The sequence below is a fragment of the Patagioenas fasciata genome, chromosome 5 (genome assembly GCF_037038585.1).
Source record: "Patagioenas fasciata isolate bPatFas1 chromosome 5, bPatFas1.hap1, whole genome shotgun sequence".
In the NCBI taxonomy this organism is placed as follows: domain Eukaryota; kingdom Metazoa; phylum Chordata; class Aves; order Columbiformes; family Columbidae; genus Patagioenas; species Patagioenas fasciata.
In genome coordinates this window covers 303493-329526 of record NC_092524.1, presented here as the reverse complement: position 1 = coordinate 329526, position 26034 = coordinate 303493, and the positions used below count along the sequence as shown (strand labels likewise).

The following is a 26034-nucleotide window of genomic DNA, read 5'->3' as shown; positions in this document are numbered from 1 at the left end:
GAGCCTCTCCGTGCGCTCTCGGCGCGGGTGGGCTTTGCAGGAGTGCACACCGTAATTCCTCTAGTGCTGAGTGTCCCTAAACCCTGCCTGGGGAGCCCCTGGAGCCAGGGCTGCCCCTGGGAGGGGCTGGGCTGCGCTGAGCTCGTCCCTCCCGAGGAACAGCGGAGCCAGGCTGGACCAGCTTGGCTCCCTTTGCTTTCACCTGTGTGTGAAAGAAATCCTGTACATCTGTGGAAATACCTTTTTGGAAGCAGTTTGCTGGTGGAGCAGAGGCAGGGCCAGGTGCTTTATTGCTTCAGATGGAGGGGACAATGCCCAGGATGTGTGGCTTGGCAGGGACAATGCCAGGAATGTCTGAGGGGAGGGGGACAAGGATGGGGTCCGGCTTGGCAGAGACACTGCTGGGGACACCGGGCGGTGAAGGACTGACACCAGGGACGTGGCTGGTGGGACGACACGGGATGCTCGAGGCCTGGCCTGGTGGGGACGGCAGCGGAGCCAGCCCGAAGGGGGCTGCGAGCCGGGGGCTGGCGCTCAGAGGAACAGCTTGTCGTGGCAGGGCCGGCAGTACATCTTGTCGCCACGCTCGCGGAAGGTGCCTTTCTGCAGCTGGCCCAGGCAGTAGGAACAGACGAAGTGCTCGGGGTGGTACCTGCGCCCGGCAGCCGTGATGCAGCGGCCGGTGACGGGGTGGCTGCAGCCGTGGCAGACGCTGCCCTGCCGCTGGTGGAAGTGCAGCTCGCAGTACGGACGACCCTCCAGCTCGAAGAAGGAGCCACTGTCGAAACCGCTCAGGCACTCCTGGGGAGACAAGGGGAAGGCTGGGTCAGCCTCGGGACGCGCTCACCCCGTGTCCCCGCCAGCCGGCTGCACTCACCGCGCACACGAAGCACTCGGGGTGCCAGATGCCCTGCAGCGCTGACAGGTAATTGTCCGTCACCGCGCGCTCACAGCCCTGGCATTTTGGGGCGAACATGGCCAGGAAGTCCTGGCGGCAGTACGGCTTCCCATCGCGCTCGTGGAAACCTGCGGGGACAGCGCCGAGGTGGGCACCCCTGGGGGGGTGTGGGACAATGGGACAACCTGGGCAATGGGTGCGAGGGCTGGCGTTGCGGGGGTACCCAGGGTGGGGCGGGACGGGACCCCCACACCTGCCCTCTGGACTTACCGTCATCTCCAAACACCTTCCCACAGTGTGCACAGAAGAAGTGCTCGGGGTGCCAGGTCTGGTCCAGGGCCGTGAGGACTTTCTGCAGGAAGAGGTGCAGTGAGGCGGCTGCGGCGGCGGGGGCAGGCGCGGGGGGCGGGGGCTGTACCTCGCGGATGGGGCTGGCGCAGTAGGCGCAGAGCGGGGAGAAGGCTCGGTGATAGTCCTCCTCGCAGTACGCCCGCCCGCCGCGCTCGAAGAAGGGCCGGCCGCCCAGCTCCTGCCCGCAGCGGGCGCAGGTGAAGTGCTCAGGGTGCCAGGTTGCACCCAGGGCTGTGAGAACCTGCGAGGAGAGGGAAGCCGTGAGCCGGGGCACCGGCAGCGAGGGGCGGGGGCTCGCCCAGGGCTCACCTTGCCAGCCACGGGCTTGCGGCAGGCGGCGCAGACGCCCGCGGGGGCGGCGGAGATGCCCAGCTCCTGCAGGTCCTGGGTGAGGCTGCCAAGCATCTTGTCCAGCGAGGGCTCGGGCTCTGCTGCCCCGCCGGGCCCCTGCCCCATGGCCGCCAGCTGCAGGAAGGAGGACGGTGAGGATGGGGCGAGAACCAGGACCCGCCTGCCCCCGGACAGGGCGCACCTGGCTCTGCATGTGTCCCAGGTCGGCCAGGAGCTCGTCCAGCTGCCGGGCGGCTGCCCGGGGTGGGGGCGAGGGCAGCGGCGGCTGCGGTTGCGGGGCCGGCACAGGGCTGCTGAGGGGGGTGAGCGGGGGTGAGCGGGGACGCTGCGGCTTCGAGGCTGAAGGTGCCTGGGACTGAGACCCCCCCGCAAGGCGCGCCCTTTCCCGCAGGCCCCAGCAGGGGACAGGGCCCTCCCCGGGGACACGCTGGGCTGGCGGGAGGGGGCTGCTGGCAGCCCAGCCCTCACCCACCAGCGCTGCCGCCACGCAACTCCCACCCCAGCCCGCAGAAGGACTGGGGGCTGCACAGGAGGCCGGGTGACCCTGCAGGACACGTCTGAGTGTTGAAAAGGGCAGCCCGGGATGGCCCTGGTCACGTTTTACCTGTACAGTGTTGTCAAAGCCTGTCCTGGAGGCTGAGCACGAGCTGGTGGCTGCACCTGGAAGGACGAACCCCTGCAGCAGAGCCAGCAGGACCCCCGGCACCCTGCACCGCCCAGCACCACCGCCCTGCCCCGAGCTGAGCAGGCCCTCAGCCCCCCGCGTTACCTTCAGGGCCACCGAAGCGAGCGGCGAGCGGCTGGGGGGGCCTGGGGGCCCGGCTGTGCCTGGCTCCGGGTTGCAGGCACTCGGCACCTGCCACCCGCCGTCCTTGGCGTCGAGAGAGGAGCTCTGCTCCAGTTCTGCCAGCAAAGCATCTGCACGGAGAGACCTGGCTCAGGGCTGCAGCCACTGGTGCCCTCCCTGCCTCTGCACCCCCCGAAAGCGTCACAGCGGCTCCCGCCAGGCATGGGCCAGGGCCCCAAGGGGCTGCGTGGCCCTGAGCACCCTCCCCAGAGCCCCGTCCCCAACACGGGACAGGCCACCGCACCACACAGCCCTCCTGGGCATGGGGACCGCTGGCAACAGGGTCCTGCTTCCCTCGCACACCAGCTCTGGCTCATGAAAAAACATCCACCAGCCCTTAAATTAAACCCAGCACAAGCCCTGGCACGGGAGAGCTGAACCGTGGTGCTTCCTGCACACCCAGAGCAGCACTTCCCAGGGGAGGGCAAAGCGCTTCCTCCTCCAGCGCCCGGGCCGTCCCTCGGCACCTCGCTGCCCTCGGTTCAGGACGCAGGGAGGACCCCAGCGCAGCTGCCCCCCAGCCCCCCCTCTGCCGCTGGGGACGGGGTGGCTCCCGCGCCCCGGGACATGGCGCTGCCCGCGGGCGCTGCCGCAGCCCGTTTCCTGCCCATGAGCGCTCTCCATTTTTGGCCAAGCACTCGTGTCCCTGAGATGGGGCAGGCAGGGCAGGAAATGCAGCCCCATCGCTGCTCCCCTCTGCAGCAACCTCCCCAATCCACCGGAGGCACGACCCTGTGCCAGGCCTGGGTGTGGGACTGGCTCTGTAAGGCCCAGCTTACCCAAATCCTCCATCACGCCCAACGGGGTCCCGGAGCCGTCAGCTGCCGGGCTGGGCTGCGCAGACTTTCGGTTCCGCTCCCCAGCGCCGCCTCCCGCCAGGGCCAGGTTTGTCGCTCGGGGTTTCCCTTTGTGGCTGTGCAGTCGTGCCGCGTGTGACGGGCGGCGGGCAGAGTGCGGCGGCAGGGGCTGGGCAAGGGGAGCTGGTGGCAGCGCCAGGCTGGGGCTGGGAAGGGAAGGAACTGGGCCGCACGTTGTCCAGCGAGCTCCTGACTCATGACAGCATCCGAGTTCCATGGGCATCTCGTCCGGAAGCCAGAGCACGTCTTGCAGACCCAGGCCCTTTCCAGGGCCGCTGGCCGTGTGACGAGGGATGGTGTCCCTGTCCCGGCTGGAAACGCATTCATGCTGCTGTGATGGCAGCAGCCACAGGACCTGCAGCGGGGCCTCCAACAGCCTCACCTTCCAAGAGGATGATTTTGGAGCCTCAACTTGGATTTCCAGGTAATGATTACAGAATCCCAGAATGTCAGGGTTGAAGGGCCCTGGAAAGCTCATCCAGTGCAATCCCCCCATGGAGCAGGAACACCCAGCTGAGGTTCCACAGGAAGGGGTCCAGGCGGGTTTGAATGTCTGCAGAGAAGGAGACTCCACAGCCTCCCTGGGCAGCCTGGGCCAGGCTCTGACACCCTCACCCCCAACAAGTTTCTTCTCAAATTGAAGTGGAACCTCCTGTGTTCTAGTTGGCACCCATTGCCCCTTGTCCTGTCACTGGTTGTCACCCAGAAGAGCCTGGCTCCATCCTCCTGACACTGCCCCTTTCCATATTGATCCCCAGGAATGAGTCCCCCCTCAGTCTCCTCTTCTCCAGCTCCAGAGCCCCAGCTCCCTCAGCCTTTCCTCACACGGGAGATGCTCCACTCCCTTCAGCATCTTGGTGGCTGCGCTGGACTCTCTCCAGCAGTTCCCTGTCCTTCTGGAGCTGAGGGGCCACAACTGGACACAATATTCCAGGTGTGGTCTCCCCAGGGCAGAGCAGAGGGGCAGGAGAACCTCTCTGACCTACTGACCACCCCCTTCTAACCCACCCCAGGTACCATTGGCTTCCTGGCCACAAGGGCCAGTGCTGGCTCATGGTCACCCTGCTGTCCCCAGGACCCCCAGGTCCCTTTCCCCTAATGGTTAATCCTGTTGTGTCACTTCGACCCAGCTGCCAGCTGGTGACCCCTCTGGCCCAGGGACTCCCGGTGTCACGGTGCCAGGTTTGGGGTGCAGAGCGCTCCCCAGCACCATTGCTGCCCCGACTGCCGTGCTCTCGCGTGCCGGCTCAGGGATGTGACCACCCACACCTCGGGGAGGCTGGGTTTTCTCCAGGTGTCCTGTGCCACAGAAGGAGCAGAGCGTGTCTGTCTGTCTGTCTGGACCAGCCTGTGCAAGACAGGACACAGGGGCTGGGCACCCCCATCGCGGGACAGGACACAGGGGCTGGGCACCCCCATTGCGGGAGGGCTCTTGATCCAGACACCCATCAATGAGACTCCCTGTTCACTCCTGGAATGGAATTAAATAAAATCCTGCCGGTTTAGCCAGTGTTTGAGCACTGCGGGAAAGATGGACTTCCTGATGTCGCCAGACTAAAATCGTCTAAAATGGTAAGCAAGATGTGCCAAATCGTGCTCTCCGGGAGAACCACAGCAACAACCCCCACCCCTGCAGCAACACGCGGCAGGCCAGGGCCCGCGGCCGGAGCGGTGGGACAGTCAGGGACAGCGCCGGGGCTCCTCGGCTGCCCGGGGGGCCGTGTGGGCTCCGGAGGGGCGGGGACCCGGCCGGGCCTGGCGCGCCGTGCTGCCCGGGGCGCGGGGCCGTCGCACAAAGCTGCTCCAGCCGGCACCTCCGGCACTCGCGGCTGGGGGTTCTGGGTTCTCACGCACGGCGCTTGTCCTGCGGGTGCGGCACCGCGGGAGCTGCGCCTGGGGAGGCACCCAGGGTTCGGAGACGCGGCGGGGCTGCTCCCCCGGCGCGGAGGGCGCGGCGCTGTGCGGCGAGCTGCTGCCGGAGCCCCGCGGCCACCCGCTCGGCGGCTCCCGGGGGCAGCAGAGCGGCCGCGGTCACCGGGACCCCGCAGGCCCGACCCGGCCGCCGCTCCCGGCGTGCCCCGCGGCAGCCCCGTCCCGCCGCCCGCGGAACTACAGCTCCCGGCGGGCAGCGCGCATGCGCAGCGGCTGGCGGAAGCGGGCGGGGCGCCCGCGGCCAAGCCCCGCCCCCTTTGCGCCCGCCGCCATTTTGTCACCGACTTTCACCCGCCGCCCGACGGGGCGTTTTTTTTTTTCTTAAAGGCGAAGCGACAGCCAAAAGCCAGGGCTGCCGCCGGGGCTGCCGGGACCGCGAGCGGCGCCGCACGCCGCGGCAGGGAGCGGCCGCGTGGGGCGGGAGGCGAGTGGCTTCCCCTGCCAGGCCGCGCCCGCAGGGCGAAGGGACTCGGGGGCAGCCGGAGGGGCGCAGGCGGCGGCGGCGGTAGGGAGCTCGGCGGTGCCGCGGGCCGGGCGGCGGCCGCGCGGCGGACGGGCGAGCCGGGCGGCGGGCCGGCGGCCGAAGGGGCCGCGCTCGGGCGGGCGCCGCGGCGGGGCCGGCCGGGGGGGGAGCGAGAGCGCGAGCGCGGCGGCCCCAGCGGCGCCTGCGCGGCGTGGCGCACGCGCGGGGCGCGCGGGGAGCGGGCCGTCGGTTGGCCGCGCGGCAGCGGGGGGCGGGCCCCGACGTAGCAGGGCCGCTCATTGGCCGGGCGGCGCGCGAGCGGCGGAGAAAGGCGGGAGGGCCTCGGGCTGGGGAGGCGGGGCTTGGGGCGGAACCGTCGCTTTCCCCACGCTCGCGGATTGGCTGGTGCGTGTGGGGGTGGGCGGTGATTGGGCGCGGCTGAGGCGGACGGGGGAGGTTTGGCGGGCCGAAGGGAGGAGCGCGAAGCGGCCGCGGCCCCGCCGCTCGCTGCCCTGATGCCGGCGGGCACGGAGCAGCCGGGGGGCGCCGAGGAGCAGCTGCCCGCCCAGGGCCCGCCCGCGGTGGCAGAGAGGCCGCCGTCCTCGGGCCGCCGCCGTCCGCCGCTGCCCGCCGCCGAGCAGGGGGAGGAGTCTGGCGGTAGCCGGGTGCTGAGGGGCGGCCGGGAGCGGGGCCGGGCCGCGGCCACCGCCGTCTCGGCCGCAGGGGGAGCCGCCGCCGCCGCCGCTGCTGCTGCTGCCGCCGCCTCCCGTCGCCGTAAGGCTGAGTATCCCCGCCGCCGGCGGAGCAGCCCTGGGGCCAGGCCCGCCGCCGAGCAGCCCGCCGCCGAGACGCCGCCCGCTGCCAAGAAGGCTCCCCGGTCCGGGTGAGTGCTCTGCGGGGCCGGGTGGGGGCCTGGCGGGGGCCCCGGCCAGGCGGCCTCTTCGCGTCCCGCTGGAGCGGCGCCTGCGCCCCGGGGCCGCCTCCCGCCGCGGGGCGCCCTGCCCCTCCGCCTCTTTGTTCCGGGCCGAGCCGTGGCCCGGCAGGTCTCTGCCCGGGAAGGCAGCGGCCCCGGCCGTGCAGCCGGCGGGCTGGGAGCAGAACCAGCGCACCTGGGTGAGCCGCCCAGGCAGTGTCCCGGGGCAGCTGCTGCCTTTCCCGGCCCGTGTTCGCTCTGGTGCCGGGTCCGGGTGAGGGAGGCGGCCGGACTGGCCCTGGCTGCATCTCGCTGCTGCGGATCTGGGATCGGTAGTCGGGCCACGTGCACACGTGTGCTTGGATGCTCGGTACCGGAGCTGATCTGCCTTGGTCTAATGGCAGAGTCCCTCTGACTTACCCACAGCTACTGTGGGTGAGACCAGGCTTTGACTGGTGTGTTGTTATAGTTCGTGTAAACTTTCTACAGATCGAATAATCCATGTTGTTATAAGGGGTTCAAACCAGTGATTTATGAACAACACAATGGGTCTGTCCGCGGCTGGGAACTGGGGCTTATTCTCTACATCGTTCAGTTTCTCGCTTCTGCTGTCAAACCGTGGAAGCTGTCTCTTATGCTTGCCCTTTGTATTTTTTTCAGGTGCACAGATAAAGCAGCTGGTAAAGGTAAGAGCTGAATTACTCACTCCTACTGTTATATTCCATCCAGAAAGTCAGGGCTTTGCCACAAAGGCAGCCAAGCATCTGTTGGATCTTCCTTTTAAGAACATTCTGTTGCTTGATGACATGCAGCTTCTTTCCAAGGTCTCTCTCAACACTGTGGAAGTTTGATAAGCTGCTGCTGATGTTTGCACGTGCAAAGACTTATTCTTCCCAATAACCACTAGGGCTGTGCTTCGCTGTGGGAAGTGGAGGCCGTACCACAGGGTGACAGCTCCTGTTTGCTGGTCCCGACTGGCCGGCAGAACCTGGGCTCACATCTGTGCTGCGGCTGTGGCAGCAGGTGTGGGTCCTCAAGAGGCAGAGGAAAGATATATGGAATAAAGAGTATTCAAATATTTACTCTTGGCCTTTTCTAGCTTTAGTAGATGGTGATTTCCTTCTTTTTTTTATGCTTATGTCTTCAGAGAGGAAAGATAAAAGTTTGGAAGGGGAGAGTAGCTCAATGGGTTTAATCAAGAAAGCCCCAACTGCAGAGAACTGTGACCAGGAGCAGAACTTCTGTTCTTCCACTGCAGACTCTGTGAACTCTGTGCATCCATCTAACAGCTTCTTGTGCAAAAGAAAGTTAAAAGGCTCTGCTCCTTACCCGGTGCTGACTTTTGAAACAGTTCCAAGTGAAAGGCTTTATGTCGTGTTGGTTTTGACCTGGCACTAGTGGACTGTCACAGAATGAGATGGTGAGGAAAGGTCATACACCTGTGCAAACGAATCCTCCTTTCTGCTGGAGCTGTTCTTGTTTGCAGGCGTTCGTGTCTTAAAGACCGCCTTTATCCTTGTAATTCTGTAACTTCGTTTCTACAGGTCTGTAGCTTTATTCCATCTGGGTGTTGAAATCCATCACAGCTCTGCCTGGCAAGGTGTATTTTTGCAGACCGAAGCAGCATTAACCTATATGTGTTTTATCACCCACCCTGCTGTGTGCATTCGCCTCTTGCTGTGTGAAGGGTTGGCAGAGTATTGTGGGAGCTTCAACCTTTGAGGTCAAAGCAAAGCTGCTGAAATAAGTGAAAAGGCATGACATTGTCACTTAATAGACTTATAGTGTTAACCTCATGTTCTGGTGGTGATTCTCAGTGTTTTGGATACCCTTAAGCAGAAACATTGGTGTGGTAGTGGTAGAAAACAGGCAGAATAGTCCCATTTTTACCACAGTTTGTTGGTATATGCTTGGAAGTGGCAAAGGTCACCCTGAACTTCCCGAATTGGGCGACTCTCTGCACTCTAGCTGCTTTAGACTTTAACTTTGGGCTCTGAGAGGTTCAGCTGTCCTTGAATGCGAGAGCGGAAAAAGTATGTATTAAATTTTTTGGGCTCTTTTTTGTGATTAGACCTGCAGCCAAAATGGATGGCATGAGCATCTGCATGAAAACTGGCCATGAGAACTGGTGCCGCCCTGGCCGCGCACTTGCGCTTGATGGGGAAGACACAGAAACAGACTGAATAAAGTGTCTTGGGTCACGCAGGAGAGACCCTTCCCTGCCGCCCCCTCCCTTTGGCCGTCAGCATAAAGTGTGTGAAGTCACCTCATCAGGGGCTGGTGAGCCGCAGTTTCCTGGCACGGCAGGGTTCTCGGTGGCCGGGCGTCCTTCCTGATTCTGGAAGGTAAACACCATTCGGTGCTTCACCCCTGGGTGGAGCTGGGTTGAGGAAGAAATCCAGTAAATCTGCTGAGTGGTTCTTAGTGCGGGCGTTTACTGGCATTGGTTCTGGCGTGGAATTTAATTCTGCATGACGATTTGCGTTATACTACTGCCCTTTGCTGTGAAATACCCAATCCAGTTCGGAACACGGAGTTTTCGTGAGCTCAGCTGTAGCTGTAACTCTCTGCGCAGGGCGAGCGGCCCGTGGAGCAGCGTGTTCCTGTGACACGACCGCATGTCTGTCGAGCAGGCGAAAAACGCGCTGCACCCAAGTTTGTTCAGTGAGTTTTGTTGCTTTATGTTTGAGATTCTATTTTGAAGTAAAATCACCGGCACTGCTGTCGGTAGAGAAGGCTGAGAGGCGATGGGCGCGATCTCGGGTGAGTTTGCGCTGTGGCTGTGAGCGGTGCCGTACCAGGAGGCGCGTGTGGCCGCGTTGGCACTCCGGTGCGGTGCCGCGGGGTCGGACTCGGGAGCCGGCGCAGAGGTCTGGCGGTGCAGGGCTGAGGATCGCGGCAGGATGGAGCCCAAGGTGTGCGCTGTGTCAGAATTACCACGGCAGCTGCACAGTCAGCGGTACTGATTGCATTTCCTATCTCGTCTGCTTAGTCATGCAATTACAGTATTTCCTTAATGTGATTCTGTAGAAATATTAGTTACATAAGTAGAACATTTAATCTCAGCTTATAAATGAATTAATATAGCTAGAGCCAGACTATGTAGTATAATTCACGTTTGACTTGCCACAATGCTGTATGTTCTTGTCAAAATAATTTTCATTTTAGTTAGGCCAGAATAATTTTAGTTACTGGAATATAGTTTTAGTGAATACGATTCATGTCCTTCCATCACTGAATTGAAAACTTGGTGCTTACCGTGACTCCTGAAGTCAGGGCAGCAGTCAAACAAAACCTGCTGCTCCCGTTTTGTTTTACACCCAGACCAGTTTCTGACTCTTACGTGCCTCTGGTAAGGTTGTACCCTGCTGTGTAGGAGCCTCTTGATGGGTTCAGATGGCGTCTTCCCGTCGGTCGCCGCGGGCAGCGCAGGCTGTTGGTTCGTGCTCTGGTGCGGCCCCCTGCGCTGATCCCAAACGGCGCCTGGTCTGCGAGGTTTCGCGCCGAGCTGCGAGGAGGTGGCTCTGGGGAGGGGACGAGGGCGCGGTTGGAAGCGTTTGCACAAGCACCATGTGCTGTGGATGAGCGCTCAGATTAATGAATACCCGTCTCTAATGTTGCTCTTCTGTGTCACGTGGCTGAAATGTGCTTCGTGCGGACCCTTGTTTATGCAAGTTAGTTTGTTTGCCTGTTTTCGTCTTGCAACTTTACACTGGTATTGATCCTTTTTTGCGATGATAAGAACGAGATCCAATGTAATACCTTGAGTGCACATAGGTACACAGCAGTGCAGCAGAGGAGTTTGTTGGAGAGGTGGAACGGGGCTGTGTGAAGCCAGTGTTTAAAGCTGGGATTAAAGGCGACGTGGTGCCATGTCTGTGGAGCCACCCTCTCGAGAGTCCGGTCTCAAAGCAGAGGATTTTGCACCGCGGGTGATGCCAGCAGGACTCGCGTGTTTCTCCAGCACGTGGCCACAGGAACCGTGCGTTGGGCGGGGGGCCGGGTGGGATACCCGTGTTAGACGCTCAGAAGCGTCTCGGCGCTGCTGTGCGGTGTCTCCGCGGTCTCTCCGCGTGCTCGGCGCCGCTGTGCGGTGTCTCCGCGCGCTCGGTGCTGCTGTGCGGTGTCTTCGCGGTGTCTCCGCGCTCGGTGCCGCTGTGCGGTGTCTTCGCGGTGTCTCCGCGCTCGGTGCCGCTGTGCGGTGTCTCCGCGGTGTCTCCGCGCGCTCGGTGCCGCTGTGCGGTGTCTCCGCGGTGTCTCCGCGCTCGGTGCAGCTGTGCGGTGTCTCCGCGCACTCGGTGCAGCTGTGCGGTGTCTCCGCGGTGTCTCCGCGCACTCGGTGCAGCTGTGCGGTGTCTCCGCGCACTCGGTGCAGCTGTGCGGTGTCTCCGCGGTGTCTCCGCGCTCGGTGCCGCTGTGCGGTGTCTCCGCGGTGTCTCCGCGCTCGGTGCCGCTGTGCGGTGTCTCCGCGCTCGGTGCCGCTGTGCGGTGTCTCCGCGCTCGGTGCCGCTGTGCGGTGTCTCCACGGTGTCTCCGCGCTCGGTGCCGCTGTGCGGTGTCTCCACGGTGTCTCCGCGCTCGGTGCAGCTGTGCGGTGTCTCCGCGCTCGGTGCAGCTGTGCGGTGTCTCCGCGGTGTCTCCGTGCGCTCGGTGCAGCTGTGCGGTGTCTCCGTGCGCTCGGTGCAGCTGTGCGGTGTCTCCGCGGTGTCTCCGCGCACTCGGTGCAGCTGTGCGGTGTCTCCGCGGTGTCTCCACGCTCGGTGCCGCTGTGCGGTGTCTCCGCGGTGTCTCTGCACTTGGTGCCGCTGTGCGGTGTCTCCGCGGTGTCTCTGCACTTGGTGCCGCTGTGCGGTGTCTCCACGGTGTCTCCGCGCTCGGTGCCGCTGTGCGGTGTCTCTGTTCGCTCGGTGCTGCTCTCCCAGCCCACGTGTGCGGGGACCCCTACGCCGGCTCCTCAGGACTGGACGTGCACATCTGCTCCATGGCAGCCCGCTGTGAACCGATGGGAAAACCGTGAGGCTCCACAGATTAAAAATGTGGAAAACTTTAAGGCTGTGGTTGTACAAAACAGTTTTGTAGCATAAATAATTCGCTTTATATCTCAGTATTTGGATTCGTAAAGCTTCATCCTTATTTCACAGCTCTTCAGGGTGAGGTTGGGCAGAGGATTACGCTAGGATTTTTTTCTCAAGTTTCATTTTTGCCCGTTCCATTATAAGGTTATATGTTCACTGCCTTATCTCTTTTACATTAAATCTAAGTTACAGTCTGAGATGCATATATGTTGTGGTGCATTTATTTTCATAATAGTTTCGTAACTTAACTTGTAGTTTATTTTTCCTTACATGGATATTTTCTGAAAGTGTCTGCTTTGCAGGGTTAGTAAGACGCTTGCAAATGCTTTATAAATCAAAGTTTAGGAAACGTCTTGTTAGCAGTCAACAACTGCTGATTTTTAACAGTCGAAAGTCTCGTTTTTCTCTGCATGGAGGATAAAGTGGCACGGGTGTTTGTTACTGTTGTATGTCAGAAAGAGAAGAACCTGTTATTGCAGTGAGCTGCCGGCCGGAGGCGGGCTGGTGAATAAAAACGTGAACATCCGAACAAGAGCAGGTGTGGAGCAGAAACAGCTCCCAGGTCCGAGCACCCAGGCGGGTTCCAGCTGCGGTGCAGCAGGACGGCGCACAGTGATGCCAAAGGGACGGGTTGTGCCAGGTTGAAGTGGTGCCCCCACGGGACCCCGGCAGCTGCTGCCTTGCAGGACGACACCTGTGCTGGGGAAGCTTCCGCACGCCCCTCGGCGGGGATGGCGGCCTGGTCCGTGCTCTGGAAACCTGCTTCTCTTTCCCAACATACGGAGCAGCGTGTGGCCGCTGCACCTGCGAGTTCCCAGGGATCGGGGCAGGAGAGCAGCGAACAGAGTGTGATCTGCAGGTCCTGTGATGAAGGAACTGCTGCTGCTTTGGGAAGTAAACGCAGTGGTTTGGGCTTTCCCTCTGCTTTGTGCAGTGAGTAATTGGTGTGTTCCCTCGGTGCTCGGGTCCGCTGCTCGGCCCTTGTCACTCTTCACGCTTGCTGCCTCCAGTGATGCAGAAAGGCAGCAGCGAGCGCGCTGTGCCTGAGCGGTCTCGTGTAAGGAGAATGGCGTGGGCCTGGAGCGCCACGTGTCTGTAGGTGAAGCGAGAGACAAAGCACGAGCAGGTGCCAGTTGCTGTCCTTATGTGCAGATCATGCCTGCAAAGTGGATTTGTGGTGTAGGGAGGAACCGAGAACTGTGAGGGTGAGTTTATCTCCTGGTCTGAGACAGTGGGCAGGCCTGGGTATTTATCCCTTTTGCTTCAGTTTGTGGCAAAGCTGGTATATGTAGAAAAATACAATACAGGTTCTGACATGGAGAAGCTTTCACTGGTTCAGTAACCCTGTGTCTGTGCTCCTGGGACAGAATTAGTGCGAACGGGAACGCATTTCTGCTGCACATTGAGATGGGAGCCGACGCTGGCTGGCGTGCTGTGCAGGGCGAGCGGTGCTCAGAGTCTTCTGGCTGTCTAAAACTAAAACAGCACAACGTTATAGTCCTTTCCTCCCAACCTTCCTTTTCTTGTCCCTTGTCCGAGTGACAGGTGTTTTCTTTAAGATTTAAATGAGGTTTGGTACCTCTTGGGCACCATCACTGAGATCTGTAGGCGTTTCTGCCCCAGACACTGTTCAGTTTAAAGGCTGTTGGGGAAGAATTAGCAGAATGGTGAAAGTTCCTCAGACTGAACGCTGTTTTCATTAGGTGACTTAAGGGCGAGTTCAATGTAGGAGCAGCCCCAGGAGCTGAAACTCCAGAAGGATTGGTAGGAGCTCAGAGAGCAGGTTTTCCCATCTCCAGAGCGGCTCCCGCACGGACCGCAGAGCCGCGGGGCGAGGGGCCGGTGCCGAGTGAGGGCGCTGGAGGGTCGCGGGGGAGTCCCCGGGGCGTTCCTTGTCACGCTCGCTTTGCCAAGTTGCAGCCTCCGTTGCCCGCTCCGTGGACGCGGCTCGGGCCGAGGGCGGCGGTGCCGGCTGTGGGACCGTTCGCAGCGGCTGATGGAAAAGCAAGCGCTCGGCGCCTCTTGTCGCGTCGTGCTGCGGTACCTCGGTAGCTGTTCTGTCGTGTTTTGTCCTTCAGACCCTGAGTCCTGGTGGTGACCTGGTGTCCATCGCCACTGCTGACACTTGCAGCGAAACAGCAGGATGCTGGCTGGTGATCCACTTGTCGTGTGTCTTGGGGGAGGACAGGAACCTTCCAGAGAAACGGTGGCTAGCCAGAGCTGGTGGTGTTGACAGGTTCACAGAGTTTTAAATTCAGGAATGACTGCAGCCTTTCTAAGTTAAAACTTTCCTATGTTCTGGTCTCAGGAGATTCAAGCAGCACTTATTTTTGTTGGAAGAGCAGAGCCTGATTGTCTGTAATAGCAATGTTTATTCTCTCTGTCTTGTTGCTCTTGCTTCTTTGTGCCATGAGCCAAACCTTGGTAACCCAGGAGTGTGGCCTTCTGTGCAAACATTTGTGAGAGGAGGGGGTGACAGCGTTCAACCACAGGGCCGGGTTTAACCAGACCAAGCGTGGTACCCAGGGCAGGGCCAAAAATGACTGAGGTCCTGGCGTCATCACCTGAGAGAGCTGGGCATCTCCAGCACCTTCAGCAGCAGTGCAGAGCCGGGGCAGCCGCTCCCTGCCCAGGGACAGCCGTGTTCCTCACCCGAACGCGGATGTGACTGCTGGGTCTGGCTGCCCAGCGTCAGAGGTTTGGGGAGGGATCCTGGAGCGCAGTGACAGTCCCAACAGCTCCGGTGAGAAGCGCGCGGTGCCCCGGGGCGCCAGGTGGGGCGGCAGGGGGGACGTGCTGCTCTGCTGCTCCTCTGTCTGAGCCAGTCGCTGTCTCTATATTTACTGGGTGGTTTGTAGCTTGTTTGTGGGGTTGTTTTTATTTATTTATTTTGGTTTGGTTCTTGTTTCGTGTTTGTTTGTTGAGAAGCAGTCTGGATTCATCAAAAGGCTGCACTTGCGAAGGAAAAGGGACATTCAGGTGTGGGAAGAAGACATAAAATTCATGAAGAGCTCTGATTTCTCCTGCAGCTGCAGCCTCGGGCAGGGCGCGGTGGACACCGGCTGCGGCGGCCGGGGCAGCGCGCCGGGCGGACACAGCCTTCCCCTGCATGGGGACCGCTGCCCGCTGCTGGGAGGGTCTAGAATTATAAGAATTTTCAACTAGTAGCCCTATATTGCTTTACAAGTTCTACTATAAAGTAAATATTTGATGCTTCTCTTAACTATGGGCCTTTTTGGAGGTGCATAGGTATTCACGGCACGTGGAAGTGCCGTGAATGTGTTAAACGAGCATACTGAAGCAGAGGAAGAAGTAAACAGGAAAAGTCATCGGGAAAGACTTATTAAACACCTTCACTCTAGAGAAGTGAAGCGGAATTGCGGGGCGAGCGGTGCGCGCTGTAGGAGCGTGTTCTGAGGGAGTCTGTTTCGGTTCCAGCAGTCTCGTCTCTAAAACACCGGCTCTTGCTAAGAAATCGGCCGATGCCTGATCTTGGCAGGGAATAGAGCTCTTTGAGGAGCAGCGGCGCGTGCTGGCAGCGTGTGGGGGTGAACTTCTGGAGAATGGCTTCAGGTGTCTTTGGGTTCAGTTTAACATGCTAACATACTAAGGGTGTTCACAGTTAGGACTAAAACCATAAAGCAGTCAGGGTTCGCCTTGAGATCTGCTGAACCAGGAGGCCAGAAAAGGTGTCATTCCTGCTCTGATGAACGGGGATTTGTACGTGGGACACATCAGACTTGGTTGCTGTTGGACAGCAAAATCGTGGTGCCTCACGGCCTATATTCAGGTGGGATTTTTTCACTCGGTGTATGTTGCTCCCACCCTGTTAATCAGTGATTGGGGAATGAGACCTGCAAAGCAAACTGCATGCTAGAAGTGAAAGGATCATTTGGTTCGAAAGACCTGATGCAAAATCAGAGATTTCAGGTGGGGAGGGAGCTCAGGATGTCTCTGGTCCCACCCACTGTGTCGCACGGGTTCAACACAGGGTTCACATTGTGCTGCTCAGGCTGGAGAAGTGGGGCCATGTGGACCACCTGAGGTTCAACAGGGCCAAGTGCAGGATCCTGCGCCTGGGCTGGGGAGGGAGGGGTGAAGAGCAGCCCCAGGAGAAGGGCTTGGGGTGCTGGCTGATGAAAAGCTCACCCTGACCCACAATGTGCACCCACAGTCCAGAGACCACCCGCGTCCTGGGCTGTGTCACCCGCAGCGTGGGCAGCGGGTTTGGGGATCCTGCCCCTCTGCCCCGCTCTGGTGAGCCCCCTGCGCTGCTGGTCCAGCTCCAGGTCCTCAGCACAGGACACACACGGAGCTGCTGCAGAGGGGCCAGAGGAGCCCCAGGAGTGACCCGAGGCTGAGCAGCTCTGCTGGGGACAGCCTGAGGCAGCTGGGGTGTTCAGCTGGAGAGGAGAAGCTCCGGGAGACCTTGGAGCAGCCTCCAGTGCCCAAAGGAGGCTCATAGGGAAGATGAGGACAGGCTTTTCACAAGGGTGGTGACAGGACGCGGGGTGATGGCTTTGAACTGATATAGAGGGGAGATTTAGATGAACTGTACTTGGGAGTTTCAGTTTTTAAGGGATGAACTTGCTCACATAGACATTTTAGCCAGTGCCGGTATCTTGCTAAAACATATCTGGACATCAGCCAAAAAGAAACCACCTGTAGAAGCTATAAATGGGCGCAAAGAGCTCAGGCTGGTGGTGTTGTGATGCTTTTTGCAGAAACGTCTCGCTCTGGTTCCTCAGGGTTATTACCAGGTGCACAGTCCTGATTAAGTAGCCGTTTGGGGGTTCTCCAGACGTGACTTTTAGTGGGGTTCAGTTTTGAAGCTGGTCTGTCGTAAAGCAGCTGCTGAGGTTTCTGAGTGTCTGTCTCGTAGTGCTTAGGGGGCATCAGAGCCAGCAAGTACTCACGTTATAAGCCTTTATCAGAGGGTTTTTAGATACTGGAGGCAGCAGGGAATGTGCTGGGAGTTTCAGGCGCAGGTTTGCAGAGGTGGGGCCGGGCTGTGTCCTGCCGGGCCTGGCAGAGCACGCTCCAGGTCTGAGAGGCTGTGGTTCCCCCTCAGCCGACGGGGCAGTTGTGCTGTTCAACATCGCACAACAGAGAGGAGTCTGATTGACGCTTTTTATTGTTTGTTTATGTATTTATGATTGTGTTGTTTATGATGTATTTAATGCGGTTGCAACGGGTGTTTCAGATCCCAAAGAAGAGAAGGAGGAAGAGGAGATCTGCAGCGTCCTGGGCCGCGGCTCCCCGGTGGGCACGGGCCGGCCGGGCCGGGGCTGGCGCAGCAGCCGGGCCGCCCGCCAGCGCGACCCCGACGGCCCGCGCGCCTCCCGCGCCAGGACCGGCTCCCTGCAGCTCGTCTGCAAGGCAGAGCCCCCCGCGGACCAGCTGGAGTACGGTACGTGGGCAGCGCCGTGCCCCGCCTCACGAGCCCCCCCGGCGCCGCCAGACGTGAGCGCGCTGCGGCCAACACGTGTTGAAACCTAATGGTGACTTTTCCTTTCAGAGGTCACAGAACAGCATCAGTCTCCCGCTGGAATCAGGTAGGAAACGCCTTACTTTGTGGTACTTCTTCCTATTTAGTGTCTCAAGAAGGGAAGAGAAGGGCCTGAGTTTTCTTCAAAGTAAATACTTCTGTGAAAGGATCTGTGGGATAGATACCTTTGATTTCATTCAGTCCTGAGCCTTTGTGTTTTCAGTCTGGATGGACTGCAGACGTCAGGAGATATTTTGCAGAAAGGGATAGTAGGGTTTGGCCTGGGCATTTCAGCCGGTAGCTTTATTCCTCCAGGAGCAGATGCTGCCGTTCGGGCTCACGGGAGGGGGCTGTGTGTGCGCTGCCGTCGTGCTCCTGGGCCGGCGCAAGCCGCGAGGTTCCCCGGCCGTGCCGGAGCAGAGCGCTCAGTAGCGGGGTCTCCCACCCCGGAGCCCGCGCGCGGGGGCTCTCGCGGTGGCGCTCCAGCTGTTGCTGCTGCAGGCCTCTGTTCTCTGTTTGTCCCAGCAGTGATGACGAGGAGATGCTCATCAGCGAGGAAGAAGTTCCCTTCAAAGATGATCCAAGAGATGAAACCTACAAGCCCCATCTAGAGAAGTATGTTGGATTACATACTTACTGTGGTTTTAGACCAAAAACCTGTGATATCTTAGTCGGATGAGCTTAATGCATCCCAGAGGATGTGTGCTGTTTGCTGTGTGGATGCACACAGCTGCCAAGGTGGAATGGCTCCTCTTGGACACAGTATTTTCTAAATATTGCCTACAGCTATCAGGACTCGTCTTCTCTAACAAACTAAAGCCTCTAAAACCCTGCTGGCTGCCAGATTCTTCCTTAATTCTTGGTCATACTTCTGCTTAGAAATGGGAATTGATAAGTAGACCTGAACTTGAATCCAGTTTTTGCTTAAATCTTTGTAAAAAGCAGACAATGGAAAGAATATTGGAGTAATATGTTGTGTTTGTGTGTCTTTGCAGGGAGGCACCAAAGCAAAGGAGAAAAGCTAGCAAGGGAAAGGAGGAAAAAGTGAAACAGAAAGAGATTAAAGTGGAAGTGAAAGAAGAGAGTGAGTTTCGGGAAGATGAAGAACCGCCAAGGAAGTGAGTAGCGCTCTGCGGTTACGTGTGGCGGTGTGCGTTGCGTGTTTCGCGTTCTTGTTAGTGCGCAAGAGCGTGGTGTTGCTGTTGGCTTCCCTGCTGCTCTGGGACAGAAGGACGGCGGGGCAGAGCCTTCTGTTCTGGCAGCATCTTGGTTTCTAGGATCTTGTGCGTGTTCAGCGAGGAAAAATAAGAGTTGGTGTTTTCAGTTAGTTGAAGTTGGGGAGTTTTTCTCTTTTCTGTGGTTAGTTGGCCTACATGGATGTGGCCACATGGTGCGAAATACTTCTTAAAACTGGTTTCTGTTGTGATGTCTGAGGTGGATTGGGCTGCATTAGAAAGCCGGTCTGAGAGGCAGCGTCTCTTCTGCTGTGTGCTGGAGGCAGGCATGGGAATACTGCGTGAGCGTTTTCTTTAGGTTTGGGACTAACGTACCAGAGCTCAGGAGAAACAGCCGAGTTCTCCCTTGTTTTGGAGAAAAAAGAACGAATTGCCGGTTCCTAGTCGGTGACTGGTGCTTCGGCAGCAGGCTCAGGGCCTTTGGGTGCGCTGTCACTGAACTTCGCCGGCAGCCGAGGTGACCGGGTTTGTGTGTCTGTGTGTGTGTCTGGGACAGCGGAGGCAGAAGGGCCTTTGTGCTTCAGCTCCTCCCTGAGCAGTGGGAGCGAGCGGGCTCCCTCTGCTGGGCTGCAGCGTGGGCTCCGCACCTTGGCTTTGCTTTCCCTTGCCGTTCCCGAGCTGCTGCAGAGCTGGTTTACCTTGGAGCGAGGATGCTGACCGTTTGAGAGCTTTTCTTTTTCTGCTAGAGATGGCTCTGTGAGGCTTGTGGTTGGTTGGATCAGACACTGGTTTTGTGCACAGTAAAACCTGTGCCTCTTCTGAAGCCTCGGCTCAAATGCTGTGTCTGTTCAGCATGGGACAGGCGTGGTTTTGCTGCCAATAAAGACGTCTCAGTACAGGCTGGGGAGTGCTTCCAGCACAAGTGTGTCTGCAGCGATGCGATCAAGCAGGCACAATATTTGGGGCAGAGCGGTTGCTTGGGACGATGAACTAACTCTACATGTGAGCACACAGGTCTGCTCAGACAGAGCATAGATTTTTTGTCTTGACAGGTGTATAAGCTGCTGTAGTTAATTCAGAGGACTGTAGAATAGCTGCTAGGTCGTTAATCCCATTATTCCTTGTCATGCAGATGGATGTTTTTCACATGGTATGAAATGTTACCTAACAGAGCAGAGGAAATAAGGTGAAGCATCAATTCTGGACTGTGTTGGCAAAATGACATGTTTACAAAAAGTGCGTTAGGAAATGGGAGGGGTGATGAGAGCAAACCACCTAAAGCATGTGTTTCTCGAGAATGCTGCAGCCTCTGGCTCTGCCTCCAACTCGCACCAGGCTGACTTTTGTAGAGCGCGCAGTTAGTGAGGCAATACCTTGCAAACTGTCTGCAGCAGAAGCCGGTGAGAGCAGAATCCTGTGTGCTCATCTGCAGCCTAGAAATGGATAAACTTAACTATAAGATTGCAAGTTGTTTGGACAGTTGCAGGTTTAAAAGAAAAACGGGTTTGGTACAGCAGCCCTTCCTCACTGGGCTGCAGCAGAGGAGCTGGTGCTTCTGGCTGCGACGGGCGCTTGCTCACGGGCGCTTGCTCACGGGCGCTTGCTCACGGGCGGCTGCGAGCAGCGGCTGGGACACCTGGGCGGGAGCGTGTTCGGAGCGCGGCGCGGGCCCTGGCGGAGGGCGCAGCTGGCGTGGGTGCTGGCGCGGACGGGAGAGCTGAGGTCAGCACGCGCCACCCGGTGTGCAGGAAACCTGTCACAGGGTGCCGGGAGCACGGGGACCGCAGCTCCGGAGGAGCTGTCTGCGCCATGTGGCAGGTCTGCAGAACACGGGGACAGTTTGCGTGGAGACCTGGTTACCCAGATTCTTCAGGGGACCCGCCCAGCCATTGCAGGAGCATTTCCTTAGAAACCCATCAGTGTTTCGATGGGGAGCGGCAGATGTGCTGGGCGCAGTGTTACTCTTCAGCCTAAAAGCACAGAAGAGTTCTGTACTGTTTCTTGTAGTGTGCTCCAGCTTTATAGCATGCCCTTTGAAAAGTCTGCCTGCCACCAGTGTAAAGAAGCCTCTTTCAGCTCTGTTTCTGTAACCCTGTTACAGGAGAGGAAGGAGGAGAAAGGACGACAAGAGCCCAAGGCTGCCCAAGAGAAGGTGAGTGGTTCTCTCAGGTCTGTCCTGACCTGCTCCCCTTGTGTCCTGCACAGAGATGTCGATTGTCTCAAAGCCACCTACCTCTCTCTCATCGTATAGGAGTCTGCCTTAAAGGGAAACAACAAAAAAGAAAATAGCAGCATGCCTTCACCTCCTTTGCTTCCCTCTTCTCCACATAGGTGTGATTTCTTCCAGCTGAACCAGCCCCCCTCTCCCCCATTTCTGAGTTGGTCCCTCGCCTGGCATTGCCTTGCAAGCAGCTTCTGGGAACTCTGTGTCTCTGGGGTTTCTCGGCTCTGGGGAGACCCCGAGGCAGCGCTGGGGTGGAGCAGCTTGTGGGCAGCGCCAGTCGGCACGGCCCGGCCGGGCGCGTTGCAGCAGCAGCTCCCTGCTCCGGCCTGGCCAGGCTGCACTCGCGCTCGCTCGTGTTGCGCCGCCCGGCTGCGGTGCAGCAGCCAACTCTGCCCGTGTGCTCTCTGACTCAGGAAGAAGCCCCCGATTCAGTACGTGCGCTGCGAGATGGAAGGCTGCGGCACGGTCCTGGCTCACCCGCGTTACCTGCAGGTGGGTGGGCATTTTTTTACTTCTGTGTGACACGTGTGAGGGCGGGGAACGGCAGCTAATCCTGCGCTAGCACTGAAGCTCTCCCTTCTAACTGAGTCTTCCTGCCAGACTTAATCAATTGTGGCTGCATGTGTCTCTGTGTTTGTCCTGTTGCTAGATGTCCACTTTTGTTTGGCTTCCTTCTCTCAATGGAGACCAAGGGCTTTGTGTTCATGGTGTAGCCATGGAAAGAGTCTACAACTCTTCACTCTTCCTTTATAGCATCACATAAAGTACCAGCACTTGCTGAAGAAGAAATACGTGTGTCCTCACCCCTCCTGCGGTCGACTCTTCCGACTGCAGAAGCAGCTCCTGCGGCACGCCAAACACCACACAGGTACGGGGAGCGGGGACAGAGTTACAGACTCCTCAGGGCAGTGAGCAGAGGAGTTAAAAAATTGAACAGCCTCCAGAGCTTCTGGGAGAGTGGAGCCAAGGCAGGTGGCATAGATTTGCAGCAGCAGCAGGGTGTTATTTCCTTCTGGTTTACCATCTTTTAAGGAAATAAAAGAAATAGGCTATAGAGTATGTAATCACCCCCTGGCAAGTATCACTCAGGGGTTCTGTAAAGGAATAAATGAAGCCAAGCTTTATCCTAATTTCAGAGAATCCCAGGATGTCAGGGGTTGAAGGGCCCTGGAAAGCTCATCCAGTGCAATCCCCCCCGGAGCAGGAACACCCAGCTGAGGTTCCACAGGAAGGGGTCCAGGCGGGTTTGAATGTCTGCAGAGAAGGAGACTCCACAGCCTCCCTGGGCAGCCTGGGCCAGGCTCTGACACCCTCACCAGGAACAAGTTTCTTCTCCTCTTTCAGTGGAACCTCCTGTGTTCCAGTTTGCACCCATTGCCCCTTGTCCTGTCACTGGTTGTCACCGAGAAGAGCCTGGCTCCATCCTCCTGACACTCACCCTTTAGATATTTATAAATATTAATGAGGTGTTCAGTATTGGTTGGAATGGATAAGTAGCTCTTAGGAGAGTCTTAATAATTCCTTAACTCTCCAGATGAGCTGCTGCGGTGTGTTGTGGGACAGCCCCTCCCTGCTGCGCCTGCTGGCCTCCCCGCACTTCCAGTTCTGCTGCTTCTTGGGCAGCTTTACCGGTGACGTGTGAGAGCCGGGTAAGGGAGCAGGTCTGCCGGAGAGTGATGCTCCACTGGTGTTGCTTTTCAGATCAGAGGGATTACATCTGTGAGTACTGTGCCCGGGCCTTCAAGAGTTCTCATAACTTGGCGGTGCACCGCATGATCCACACAGGCGAGAAGCCCTTGCAGTGAGTACCCGTGCCTGCCTCTTGCTCTCGGCTTTGGGGGACCCCGCAGACACCCGCCCTTGGGCTGCACCGAGAGCAGCTCTGGAGCCAGGGCTGGAGCCTGCTTGTGGTGTCCCAGCTCTGTTCAAACGCGCACCGGTAGGAGTGTTCGGGCTGCCCCTTGCCTCACCTGCTCCTGAGGCCGTGTCCCAGTAGTGATGTGAGGAGCATAAGCCCTCTGCCAGTAAAACTGGAAGAGCTGGAGCTGTGGTGCCATCCCATTTTAGTGAACCCCTGCTGTTCTCCTGTCCCCACAAGTGTCCCTTAGTTGTGACCTCCCCGTTCTCCCCTCCCAGGTGCGAGATCTGTGGATTCACCTGCCGACAGAAGGCTTCCCTCAACTGGCACATGAAGAAACACGATGCAGACTCCTTCTACCAGTTCTCCTGCAACATTTGTGGCAAGAAATTTGAGAAGAAGGACAGCGTTGTGGCCCACAAAGCCAAGAGTCACCCCGAAGTGCTCATTGCTGAAGCATTGGCGGCCAACGCGGGCGCCCTGATCACCAGCACTGACATCCTGGGCACGAACCCCGAGGCCATCGCGCCGCCCACCGACGGGCAGGGCCTCCCGCTCCTTCCCGACGCGCTGGGCAGCGCGGCCCCGGCAGACTGCCTGCTGCTGGGCCCCGACGCCGTGCCCAAGCCGTTCTGTGGCGGGGCCGAGCGCGTCAGCCTGGTGGCGGACGGGAAGCTGTTCGTGGGCAGCGGCAGCAGCGCGAACCCGGAGGGGCTGGTCATGAACACGGAGATCCTGGGCACCGCCACCGAGGTGCTCATTGAAGATTCAGGCTCTGCTGGGCCCTAGTGGGCAGGGAGCTCGTGGGTGCTGGGACAGTTTGGACTCTGTATTTAAAAGGAAAAACAAAACAAACACTTACTGAAAGAGAGCAAAGAAAACTTACAATACTAGTAAATAACCGCAGGGTCTGCTCCCCCAGCCTGGATCACAGCACATCTTCTTTCTCCCAACCACTTCTCTCTCCCACTGCTCCTTTGTAGGAAGGGGCACGTGCTCCATTACCAGAGCAAGCTGGACAGAGCAGCGGATTTCTCCGAGGGAGGGGCCCTACTGACACCCTTCGCTCTGCCTCAAAGCAGGTGCCTTTCTGGCTCCTTGGCGTGGCCCCGCTCGCAGACTAGAAAGCCTTTGGTGTGCTCTGGATGAGTTTTTAGGACTCCCTCTCGCCCCTGGTCCCAACGTCTATGCATTGCTGCACTCCGGCCCTTGCAGTCTCACTCTTGCTCCGCGGGGCTGGGAGCCCGGTCGGCACTTTAGGCCCCTCGGCAGGGCGAGCTGGGGGGCGGCGCGGCCCCGTCCCCAGCGCTCCCCGCGCGGCCCGGCTGGGAACGCCCTGGCGCGGAGATCCTGTTTGCTCGGAGAGGCCCGGGGCTGCGGGAGCCCTGCGTGGGAGAGGCGAGGAGGAGCATCCCAGTCTGACGACAGTAATTTGCACTTTGAACATATGTTTCGTTTTTGTGTTGTGGTAACAAGATTCCTTATTTATTGATTTAAAAAGGGTCGGTATTTTTTAGTTATGTTCTTAGGGGGTGGGGATGGAAAGGGCTCGGGCTGTTTCCCTGTAGGCTCCTTGGCGCTCACGAGCTCGGGGAGCACGTCGTGCGTCGGAGCAGCAGCTGGGACAGCCAGGGTGAAGGTTCCGCGGTCAGATGAGTCTCGCAGCTTTTCCAGAGTAGAGGGAGAGCCCCTGGAGAGCCGGTGTGCGGGGCGGTGTCTGCAGCAGCGTTCTAGCGGGAGGATGAGGTGAGTGGCAGGACGGCAGGCTGTTGTCTCCCTCCCTTCCAGCTTGGGGTGAACTCCTCGCATTAAATGCTCTTTTCTCTTCCCCTTCGCCCCGGCCTTTCAGGGAAGAGCGTCGTTAGCCAGGGAATTGTTCCAGGACCTAGGACAGTTGTGAGCTGCTTGCTGCTGGGGGATGTGCTTCTCATGCAGCTGTGCCTCTCCAGGTCTAGGCAGATACAGAAGCAGGGACGGGATGTGGTTGTCTCAGGCTTGTTTCTCCAAGGCAACAGGCTGACGTGGGACTGAGGGGCTGTCAGCGCCTCTCCCTGACCCCATCGGGGGAGTTGCTGTGCAGCCATGTTCTCGAAGCTGCTCTTCTGCGCAAACAGCCCTGCTGTCTGTGAGACGTGGCGGCTCGAGCGTTGCCGGCCGGTGTAGTCAGGACAGCCCTTGGAAAAGTTTACATAGGATACGACGTGTCGGCTACGGAAACTTGGGTCTTTTTGCTCTTATCTGAAACTTTGTGTGAAGATTCAGTGGCCTTGAATTGGTAGTGTTTTTGGAAAAGGTGAAGGATAACCTGGGCTTTTTGTTCATTTGCTTGTTTTTTTTCAGTTGGGTTTATGTGGTTGGGGGCAAAGCTGAAGGATCTTGTCTGAGCGCAAGGTCAGCTACACTGGTGTGCGGCACACGGCAGCTGGGCTAAGTCAGGAACCTGGGCTCTGAGAATGGCAATAAAACATGGAATTCAATTGAAAACTGGCCCTCAACACCCACTCTGTCCCCTGTGCTGCCTGGAAATCCAGCTGTGGCCCCAGCCCCGCAGATTGCGTTGGGCTGCGTGTCCTGATTTGCCCCCTCCCCCTGTTACGCTGATCCCTGCCAGAGCAAGTTGAAACACTTCAGGTGCTGGGGTGGTTCGTGGTGGAACAGTTTGCGCCCTGGTGTCTCACGCCCTGGGTGTGGGCACCCCGTGTTCTTGCCGTGGCAGCAGCACGGCTCCGGTGCCAGAGGAGACGTGTCCGGCCACGAGCTGCTCTGGGGACAAGGACGGGGCCCTGTGTCCCTGAACGCGCGTCTCCTGGAACCCTGCACCTCAGGTCCAGGGTGGTACCGTGTGAAATTAAACCGTGTTCTTCAGTTGAGGTGATCCAGATTCTTACCTGGATCACACCACTGTGATTTGCAGCAGGAAGCTTTCGGGTGGTCAGCCGGTCCCCTCCCCTTGCAAATGGGGGAGAAGCAGCACCCTGAGACCCTCAGCCCCGCGCTGGTGGTTTGTCGCCAGCAGAGCGGATCTGCTGGCCGGGAGGGCGAGCTCGCCGTGCGGGGGCACAGCCCTGCCCTGCCCCGCCCCGCCCCGGGAGCTGTGGAGCGGCAGAGCAGGGCACAGAACACTAATCGGAGAGCTGGGGTGGCACTCCAAGCTTTCGGGTCAGGGGCTTGCTCCCCTGGTGACACAAGGCGAGGGGGGCTGCCTGGCCCCTCTGCCCGAGTGAGCGCAGCCGTTCCCATCACCGCCTTGCTGGGACGTGGCTCCTCTGCCTCCCGGCGCCCGGTCCGGCCGTGCCCCCGCGCGCTCCTCGTGGCTCTGCCGCGGCCCCCGCCTGTCTGTGCTCAGCGCAGCCCGATGCCCGGGGCGGGAGGGACCGGTGCAGCCCCCGCTCCGCTGGACGCCCCGCGCTGCCGCAGCCGTCCTGCAGCTCCTGCTCCCCTCGCTGTCTCCTTCACCCGCATGCAGTTTGCTTCAATAAATTATTGTAGTAGTTTGCAATAAACTTTTTTGTATTTTTTTCCCTGTATTTATTTTTCTCTCCCCCGGGAGGGGTGCAGGGCCCTTCCCCCGCCCAGGGTGCAGGTTTGGGCCGGGGCTGTGC

General features: G+C 59.1%; 2 protein-coding genes across 5 annotated transcripts; one reads left to right on the top strand and one right to left on the bottom strand.

Annotated features, from left to right (window-relative positions):
- Positions 1–254: 254 nt before the first annotated feature.
- Positions 255–5312, bottom strand: LPXN (leupaxin). Of its 3 annotated transcripts, XM_071808634.1 has the most exons (9): positions 3227–5311; positions 2370–2518; positions 2205–2260; positions 1782–1893; positions 1559–1714; positions 1317–1490; positions 1169–1250; positions 878–1026; positions 255–801 (listed from the first exon to the last, which is right to left on the bottom strand). In XM_071808634.1, exons 1-9 carry the CDS (start codon positions 3798–3800, stop codon positions 535–537), a joined length of 1719 nt encoding a protein of 572 aa, XP_071664735.1. In that variant the 5' UTR covers positions 3801–5311; the 3' UTR covers positions 255–534. The 3 variants fall into 3 exon arrangements, with proteins under 3 accessions (XP_071664735.1, XP_071664733.1, XP_071664734.1); XM_071808632.1 differs by having other exon boundaries at positions 1169–1490; positions 3227–5312; XM_071808633.1 differs by having other exon boundaries at positions 1169–1490; positions 1782–1890; positions 3227–5312.
- Positions 5313–6071: 759 nt separating this feature from the next.
- Positions 6072–25950, top strand: ZFP91 (ZFP91 zinc finger protein, atypical E3 ubiquitin ligase). 2 transcript variants are annotated; one of them, XM_071808629.1, is made up of 11 exons: positions 6072–6582; positions 7273–7298; positions 16891–17097; positions 17206–17242; positions 17704–17790; positions 18171–18293; positions 20452–20502; positions 20988–21066; positions 21328–21442; positions 22276–22375; positions 22711–25950. In XM_071808629.1, exons 1-11 carry the CDS (start codon positions 6215–6217, stop codon positions 23219–23221), a joined length of 1704 nt encoding a protein of 567 aa, XP_071664730.1. In that variant the 5' UTR covers positions 6072–6214; the 3' UTR covers positions 23222–25950. The 2 variants fall into 2 exon arrangements, with proteins under 2 accessions (XP_071664730.1, XP_065694342.1); XM_065838270.2 differs by having other exon boundaries at positions 7273–7300; positions 16884–17097.
- The last annotated feature ends 84 nt before the right edge of the window (positions 25951–26034 follow it).